The sequence below is a fragment of the Mytilus edulis genome, chromosome 11 (genome assembly GCF_963676685.1).
Source record: "Mytilus edulis chromosome 11, xbMytEdul2.2, whole genome shotgun sequence".
Classification (NCBI taxonomy): domain Eukaryota; kingdom Metazoa; phylum Mollusca; class Bivalvia; order Mytilida; family Mytilidae; genus Mytilus; species Mytilus edulis.
The window spans coordinates 32,124,891-32,135,113 of NC_092354.1; the positions used below are offsets into that span (position 1 = coordinate 32,124,891).

General features: G+C 29.7%; 1 protein-coding gene across 1 annotated transcript; it reads left to right on the top strand.

Moving 5' to 3' along the window:
• Nucleotides 1–8,259: 8,259 nt before the first annotated feature.
• On the top strand, nt 8,260–9,615 carry LOC139494186 (uncharacterized protein KIAA1958-like). Its single transcript, XM_071282362.1, has one exon. It carries the CDS (start codon nt 8,260–8,262, stop codon nt 9,613–9,615), a length of 1,356 nt encoding a protein of 451 aa, XP_071138463.1.
• Nucleotides 9,616–10,223: the final 608 nt, after the last annotated feature.

Genomic DNA, 10,223 nt, shown 5'->3' on the forward strand with positions numbered 1-10,223 from the left:
ACTTTTATTTTTATTCGTATGCATAATTAAAAGAAGTAATGCACAAGAGCTCGGATAAATCAACTAAACAAAAATAAATCAAATTCCGCGAAAGTCTATTAATCTTTTTATTGCATTTAAGTCATTTCAAAACATGACGTCGTCATACAAATGAAACCGCTAAGGTTGGACGTTTTTATTACTTGAACCATCGGAATTCGTAGGATATTGTATTAAAACTGTTATATTTTAAAAATTTGAACACAAATAATAAATATCAATTTAATTTGAATGTAGAACCTTACATTTACAGCGAATTTTGTTTTGAATAAAAAAGGATGCAACAGGTCCACCCCCCAAAAAAAATCGTAAATCTTGATAACATTATTATTTTTTTATTTCACACACATAAATTTCGATAGCTTTGAAATTACTGTTTATTGAAAGGTTAAAATTAAACAAATAACAAACGCTACCTTAATTGTCTATTGTAAGGTGACTAGAGTCATATAAAATTGGAACGTTTAATTTCAGTATTCGAACTTTTAAATTCAAGGTAAAAAGAGTAATAAAACAGAGATAAATCATAATTTTATTAATAGGGATTAGTTACAGCTGATTAAGTAGGTAATTAGCTGCAGTAGAAATGTATTAGGTGAGACAGGTACTTAAAACACGACCGTTTGAATTAGCATTCATAGCACAGATTTTCAGTCGCTGAACACGTTGCTCATCTTCTTAAGTATACAATTTATTCCCCAACAACGCATGATGGTACGTACAAGTAATCTAACCAAGCTGGACATAATTGTCTATACCGGAATAGCTATACCACCAGAGATATTAGAACAGCTCTTAATTCCAAAGGCATCAAAGTTACTCGTCAAGTAATTGACTACTGGCTTCAACAGTATCGTCTAGGGAAGATTACCTGTCTTTCTCCCAAAAGAGTGAAGACTATGAAGACGCTAACAAGAGCCGATGAACAGTTTGTGAAATGAACATAATCTTCAGAACCGTGCACAACCAGTAGAACTCTTCACAAAAGGCTTCTTCTTAAAGGGTCTAAGGTCAGTCTGTCTACGACAAAGAGAGCCATAATCAACGCAGGCTTCACGTGTACCCAACCAAGGTATTGCCAGATGGTACGACACATCAAATGCTAGTAGATCTTAAGGTTCATGTGTGGGCTGATATCAGCAAAAGAGGCTATTCTATGGTATATGAATGGACAGTTCTTTACAGACCACATCATGGGGGACACTTTTCTGCCGTACGTCAGACGGAAGTTTCCGGACCAACATTGCTTCCAAATGGACAACGACCCAAAACACAGGTCCAAGGTTTCCAAAGACTTCATGACAGCCAACGGCATTAACTGTTGGGATGTGTGGCCATCGGGTATGTATATTCAAAAATGTTTGAATTACTATATATCCAATCGTTTGATTTTTAATGCTTAGTTTTTTTTCCTAATAATATGACACTAGAAATATTTGCTTTAGCATAATATGCAGATAACTATAGTTTAATGAATCCAAGTTTCTGTCATGATTTTTCCAGATCATTATAAAAAGATAAATGAAAAGTGAACCAATCTGAATGAATTTAACTTAAAAAAAACTATCATATTTTAATGCTTTTTCATGTTTCAGTGTACTTGCCATCAATTTTGTCAATTTGTTATTTTTCTCTGATTTAAGAACAAAATGCATATTATTTCAACTTCTTTGTTATAAATGATTAAAAAAATACATATTTGTATCAAAGAAATTTGAAAAGAAAAATAATATATGGGATGTACATGATTCTTGTAAATTCATTTTTTGTACTCCTCACCCGTTTTTTCAAAAAAAATTGCTAAAAAGTCTGACTTGATAAGTAATAGAAATTGGAAAAATGTATTATACTCAAAAACTCCTAATTTAGTTACACAATTTTTTCACAGAGTTAGTTGGAATACGATATTTATAAAATTCATTGCTATTTTCCACTTGTATCAAGACGTTTTTGAAATAATTCTAGAACAAGATTTTAAAAAGACAAAAATGTCAAAAGAAAAATATCCTTTATAATCCATAATTCAAAGAGGTGTCTAGTAATAAAACTTCTATCAGAAATGACATTATATTAAGTAATATGTGCGAAATTTCCTATTTTAGTCATACAATAAAAGTATAGGCTTGAAAGTGTTTATAATTTAATTCTAAACAGATTTAAGAAAAAAAACGAAAAAAAAACCTAAACAATTCACTTAAACAATATTGAATGTAAATGAACAATTATAAGTTTCTTAAAATTGTTAAAAATTGATAGTCTAAATATCATGTAAATCACTGTCATCTTCAAAATCTTCAAAATTTAAATTCTCTTCATTGAAGTCTAAAACATTTATATCATCTTCATCATCATCATCAACAAAATTAATATTTATAAGAACATTTTCATCAAAGTCTGGTAAATCAAAATCATTTATCTCAACTACATCTTTATCCAATCCAACAATAGAAAAAAATATTGTTTGCACACTTTCTTCTACAATAATATGTTCATCAAACGATTTGATGAATTCCAACAATTTTGCTTCAATGAATAATCCTTCCTTCACTAGGCACGCTTTTCGTCCTTCTGAAGAATTATTCATTGAAGTAATGAGCAGTGAATGTTGATGTCTGTACCATTTTATTGTGGAAACCATTTCTGCTTTAACGAAGCACTTCTCCTTTGATCTGTCAATCATTGACTTCAACTGAATAGCCTGTCTTTTCACAGCTGATAAATTATCAGCTCGGTCTGTCACTTCAACTTTCCGCCAAATTTCATTTTCTTGGTTTTTAATGTCTTCAAAATCTAATTTGAGTCGAAAAGACATGGACGGCTCTCCAACCAAATTGTATTCTGCCAAAGACTGTTTGATCTTGGCCACTACCTTCTGTACCTGCTTTGACAGGCGAATTGCAATAGCTTGTCCTCCTGGAAATAGAAAACCATTTTTTGTATTGCATCTAAAAAAGAATGTGGTATGTTTGATTCTCAATTAGACAACTATCAAATTGCCAACCAAGACTGGATGCTACACACTAATATCTAGAAATTCTTTTTTTTTCTACACAAATATATATGTCATTTTCATGAAATCAGTCAACTATTAAGTGTGATTGAATGATAAAGCTATTACATAAAAAAAATCAGAGTAAATTCTGAAAATTAATGGTGAATTGAAATCCTGCTTCTTTTAGTCCTAAGTACATGGTTAAAAAATATTTATAAGAACTATTGTAAAAAAAAACTGAAGAGGGAATGGAATGCTGTTATATGATTTAAACACTTTCAAATAAGTCTCAACATTTTTTAATAACTTTCCTATATATTTCATGCTTATCAAATCAAAGCAACATTGTCATCCTTTGTTCACTGAATCAACTTTCAAACATATTTGCAATACAAAATAAAAATAAATGTCTTTACATACTGGCATATTTCTTTATCAGATCTAACAGGAAGTGTCTTTCACTGGTTAACTTCTGCAATTTTTTAAGTATATACAGTCTGTTTTTTTCTTTCGCACTTGACAGGTGTCTTTTGAATAGCATGTCAGACTTTGCATAATTAACTTTCAGTCCACTTTCAATTTTTTGGATGGTCTTATTCAATCTGAAATATAAAAAGAATGAGCAATAAAATAATCTGTTATCAATAAATAATACTTATAAGTTTGCATTACTGTAATGACTTACTGAATGACTGTTTTAGTAGTGAACTTAAACTAATAACACATACTTATTTGACCTTGAATGTCTAAGTCAAGGTCATATTTCATGATACCCTCCACATCCTCTATGTCAAAAGGATAAAAAAAAAACTGCTATAATATGTAGAGAATGCATTAAACGATGGAAAAAACAAAATGCTGTCCACCATCATTAGCTTGGATCAAAATAAAATATTGTGTGTGATTGCCAATTAGATAAAAGTGCTTCCACATTCTCAGACAAGTGTTAAATTTATAAACTTTTATTTTAAGTAAAAAACTATTTTGATAACAATTGAGTTCATTCGTTTTTCACAAAGAACTCTGATTATTATGCTTTTGAACATGTCCTAAACATTGCTCCATATTGTCAATTTATATAAAAAGATGTACTGTGAACTCATTAATAATGTCGGATACTAATTTTCGTGGATTTCATGGGTACAGTTTAACCATGAATTTAAAAATTCAACAAAAAATTTTATGCAGAGATTGGATAAAGAACGAATCAATATATTCAAAAATGCATTTTTTTTGCAATCAACCAAAATTGATACCTACGAAAATATAAAATAAAAAATGGAGTCACTGTTCATTTAAGCTCACCATCTCCCTTTAGAAACAAGCATGCATATTTGTGAGGGTTTTTTTTCTGTTGAACTACATGAATAAATACAATTCATATCAAAATAAAAAAGAACTAAACAGATATTGCTTAAATTTACAATGGTTATTCAAAATTATAATGCCAAAAATATTTTTACAACAAATAGAGATAATTTGATAAACTCATCTGGGGCCAAAATGAAAAAAAATGCTTAATTTTTTGCTGAAATTGTGTTCCCACTAACCTACTAAATACAAAAACAAAATGGTTACTGTTCATAGCAATGCTCCCTTACTCCGGATATAATTTCCCATTGATGAAATTACTTAACAAGCATGCCATGTAAAACTTGCCTTGTGTATGTTATATCTTCTATAAGCTGTCCAAGAGGCAGTGTCTCTCTGAAATAAATTATATATATGTATATATCATATAACCATGATAACCAGAAAATAAAATATATAAATATCTTAATAGAACTTTTTCGTTTATAAACAACATTTTCCAATGAGAGGGAGTCCATCACAAATTAGGTGTTTGAAAAACATTTCAAAACTGTCTTTTTGCCTGAATGGCTGAAAATAACATAATTGTTGATATTTATTGGCCAATTTATATTCTATTGATGCAATTTCAAGTTGGAAAATGACAAATGATTCTAAGAGTACACTTAACACTAACAATCAATCAATCTCAATTGCCAGATTTCATATTTTGGAAATATTAGGTGATAAAATGAAACCAAAAGCTGATGCCTGATACATTATCAGATTCAAATTATGTTTTGTCTAATAAAAGAGATATTTACAAGAACAAAAATATTGCCAGTTACCTCATCTTATATAGCTCTTCCAACTTCAGACAGTAATCTGCTTTTGGTGTCAATTCCACTACAATTTTTTTTTTATTAAATTAAGCCTCTGTTTGTATCTTCAATGAGATTATATTAATTGCACAGCATTTTTTTCAATTAATCTTAAGCTTTTGGAAATATGAATACAAACATGATTTTCCTGATTAACAGTCCCCTTAAGAGTAATCTTATTGATGGAAATATATTGGAGTTATTTCCATGATTTAACTTGTTTCAAATTTGTATCTGAATTTTTTTTTTAAATGAATCTAAAACAAAATTTTATTAGACTGCTCTGATAGATAATGATCATCTGGAGTAAGATATCTTTCTTTTTGTTTTGTGTGATCTGAAATATTAAACTTGTTTTGTGAAATATGAAATGACAAACTTGTTATGTGTGATTTGAAATATGTTTTGACCGATTAATTTCACTGTGTATTCTCTTAGTGTGAATGTTTCATTTGAAATATGAATCAATAGAATACTATGTTAAATACCCAGTGCACAAAACATGAAAGGATTGCTATCACAGAGTAAAATAATTAGTTCAACTTTGCCAAAATAAGGCGAGAAAGTGTAACAAATTTAACTATTTTGATGTGTAGCAAGAAAACAAGTTCGGTGTCCTCATTTTTCTTTTTTTTATTTGAAAGCATGTTATAAGAGCAATATTCTCAAATTTTATCTTAAAGTTCTGATAGTGCTTTAGCTTTTAATTACACAAAATTTGACTTCCCATATATAATCTATACAAAATCAGACAATTTTGCACAACCTGTAGCGCGAAAAAAATTCCATGACCCTTATTTTTTAATATATTTTTTTAAAAAGCTTGATAAAAACTTCATTTTGACAAGTATAAAAAAATTCGATTTATTTTAATTTAGATGCCCTAGCCACCTTAAGTTTTACAATACATTGTAATGGTGTTTTGAGACTTAGTTTTAGAACATACATTTCTGATTATTGGTAGTAGAGTTAAACATCAGTTTTTCATCTTCAATCCATTTATTTACCATTTCCATCAGATACACCTGTTTAATTAAAATAATAATGAGTCAGTATACAAAAATAATTCAATATTTGAGAACTTTGAAACAAAGTTTTAAAGACAGTTAATTTCTTGTGAAGTAATGAACGATTGATTGTATCAAAAGGTGTTGTTCAGTTAAACATCACTATAAAATAAATATTAAACATGTAAAAGTTATATAAATCATTGATCAATTCTATTGAAGTTATACAAAAAAAATTAAAAAAAAAAAAATTACAAACAAATAATCAATGATACTTCAAATCAATAGATAAGTGCTGACTAGGGATTTCAAAAAAATATTCATCAATGTTAATAACTTTAAGAAGATATAGATAATGAAACATACTTAAAAAGCATGCAAAAAATATATCAATTTATGAATAATGTAGTTAAGATGAAAAATACCCGATAAATTTTACCACTTTTTGGATAATTCATTCAGATGTTACCTTCAATTGACCATATTTATAGGATAATTGTAAATAATACCATTTTTTTGATAATTGTAATTGATGTTATCTTAAATCGGTCATTTGACCAAGACAACTTTCTAATATGTATTGATAATTGTAATTGATGTTACCTTAAATCGGTCATTTGACCTAGACAACTTTCTAACATGTATTGATAATTGCATTTGATTACACCATAAATCGGTCATTTCACCGAAATACTTTCTAACATGTTTTGACAAATGCATTTGAAGTCAATTTGAACAAACCAAATCTTCATTATGGAATAATAATACTTTTTTTTTTATGTTACCTTAAATCGGTCATTTGACCAAGACAACTTTCTAATATGTATTTATAGTTGTATTTGATGTTACCTTTAATCGGTCATTTGACCGAGATACTTTCTAATATGTATTGACAAATGTATTTGAAGTCAATTTGGACCAACCAAACCTTCATTATACAATTAAAATATTTTTTTAGTAAATTTTACCACTTTTAGGATAATTCATTCAGATGTTACCTTCAATTGACCATATTTATAGGATAATTGTAAATAATACACCAGCAAACCTGATGTAAGTATATCGATAACTTTTCGACCTTTTACTGTAAATTTGACCATTTTTTGAATAATTTTAATTGATGTTGCCTTAAATCGGTCATTTGACCAAGACAACTTTCTAATATGTATTGATAATTGTATTTGATGTTACCTTAAATCGGTCATTTGACCAAGACAACTTTCTAATATGTATTGATAATTCTATTTGATGTTACCTTAAATCAGTCATTTGACCAAGAATACTTTCTAACATGTATTGACAAATGTATTTGAAGACTACTTGGACCAACAGAATTATAATACTTTTTTAGTAAATTTTTCCACTTTTGGGATAATTCATTCAGATGTTACCTTCACTTAACCATATTTATAGGATAATTGTATGTAATACAACAACAAACCTGTTGTTGGTATATTGATAACTTTTCGACATTTTACTGTAAATTTCAATTTTTTTTTGATAATTGAAATTGATGTTACCTTTAATCGGTCATTTGACCGATATACTTTCTAAAATGTATTGACAAATGTATTTGAAGTCAATTTGGACCAACCAAACCTTCATTATAGAATTATAATACTTTTTTTTAGTAAATTTTACCACTTTTTGGATAATTCATTCAAATGTTACTTCAATTGACCATATTTACAGGATAATTGTAAATAATACAACAGGAAACATGCTGTTGGTATATTGATAACTTTTCGACATTTTACTGTTAATTACACCTTATGTAAGAATGCTGCATTTTGATTGGTTAAGAACCAGTGTATTTTTTGCATATTCTAAACTTTTTTCTTCATTTCAAAAGAATTTGGCTTTTTTTTACCACTGCCGGTGAATTTGACGCAAATACCATGGTATTTGCCATTTTGGATATTCCTTTTTTACCCTCGCGAGCCTCTTCCCGCCAAATTATTCGGAACGTTTCTCTTCTTATCCCAATTATTAAGGCAACGTGATTAATCAATATTGATTGATAGAGATATTCCGAATACTGTAAACAAAAATGTCAGCTCACACGGCTGCAGGCGGTCGTGGATTAGAAAGATTTGGTACTGCTGAAGATGAAGATATCGATGATTTAATGAATGATGTGTTGGCAAATAACACTAAAAAGTCAACCAAGTTTGCAATAAAACTAGTTTATGACTATTGTGTGTCTAAAGGAATAGATGCAAATATAGAGGACAGAAGCCCAGCCAGTTTAAATAATTTGTTAAAAGAATTTTATGTTAACATTCGCCAAGCAAATGGAGATTACTATTCTAGAAGCAGCTTTTGTGTAATTCGTCAATCTATCAATAGGCACCTAAAGCAGCCGCCGCACAACAAGCCCTTTGATGTAATAACTGATACTGCATTTACTACTGCAAACAACATCTTCAAAGCAATGTGCAAGAAACTTAGAAAGGAAGGAAAGGGACAAATTAAACATAAAAAATCTGTTGACAAAGGTGATATTAAGAAACTGTATGAACATCCACGTACATTCAATGTTAATTCTCCTTCTGGACTATTGAACAAAGTGTGGTTCGAGGTTTTATTATATTTTTGCCGCCGGGGGCAAGAAAATCTCCGTGAAATGAAGCCACAAGACTTTAAAATTTCTAAAGATGATGAAGGGAAAGAATATGTACACAAAATTTCATCTGAAATGACAAAGAACCACCAGGGAGTGGATGAAGAAGACTTTGAGCCGGAAGGGGGCAGAATGTATGCCACCGGAACCCCAATGTGTCCAGTTTTGTCTTTCAAAAAGTATCTAGATAAACTAAACCCAAACCAAACTGCGTTTTGGCAGAGACCAAGAGATTCTTTTGATGAAGAGGATGAAATATGGTATGAAAATAAACCCCTTGGGAAGAACACTTTAGGAAGTATGATGAAAAACATTTCAGAATCTGCAAATTTATGCAAATCATACACTAATCACTGTGTGCGAGCAACGTGTATAACTGTTCTTAGTGATTCTGGATTTGAAGCCAGACATATTGTCACTATTTCAGGCCATAGGAATGAACAGAGTGTACAGAACTATGTTCGTGACGCATCCACAGCGCAGAAGCGTGACATGTCTGCTTCAATTTCGTCGTATACCGCTGCGAATTCAACTGCAAATTTAGATCAAAACAATAACATTGAAAATATAAATAATTCTGTTTTTGATGTCAATGAATCAGATTTAACTGAAGATCAGTGTGATGACATTTTTGAAAGTATTCAACAGGGAGAAGCTGAATTGCACCCTCTTTCGGACTTAACAAACATAAATCCACCAGCACAAACTACAAAATGTACTGGGATGAATAAGCACCCTATCGTGTTTAATAACTGTAATGTTACCATTCACAATATTTCATAAAATTCATGTTTTGAACATTTATAGTTGACACTGTTATTTTTCATGTTTCTGTTTGTATTACACATGGTATATTTATTTTATAAATATTTTACATAGTGTTTTAGTGAACAAAATTAAAAGTTTATCAATCTTGCACACTCAATTTATTCACATAAAATAGTTGTTGTGGTATAATTCCTAATGAGATCATGTAATTATTTACAAATGCAAATTATGCATAAACTTGTTTACAGATTACAGCTTACTACTAGTGGTAACAAAAGATTTCCTTTGACCTGTACAAACAGTTATAATGAAAATAGATTCGGTGTAATTAAACAGATATATCATGTTATGGAGGGGTATTTGCGAAAAATACCAGTCTTGGGACCAAATTTCCCTCGCCTAGCGGCTCGGGAAATTTTACAGTCCCTTGACTGGTATTTTTCGCAAATACCCCTCCATAACATGATATATCTGTTCAAAATATGACAATTTTTTTGTTAATTGTAATTGATGTTATCTGAAATCGGTCATTTGACCACGATAACTTTCTAATATGTATTGATAATTTTATTTGATGTTACCTTAAATCGGTCATTTGACCAAGACAACTTTCTAATATGTAT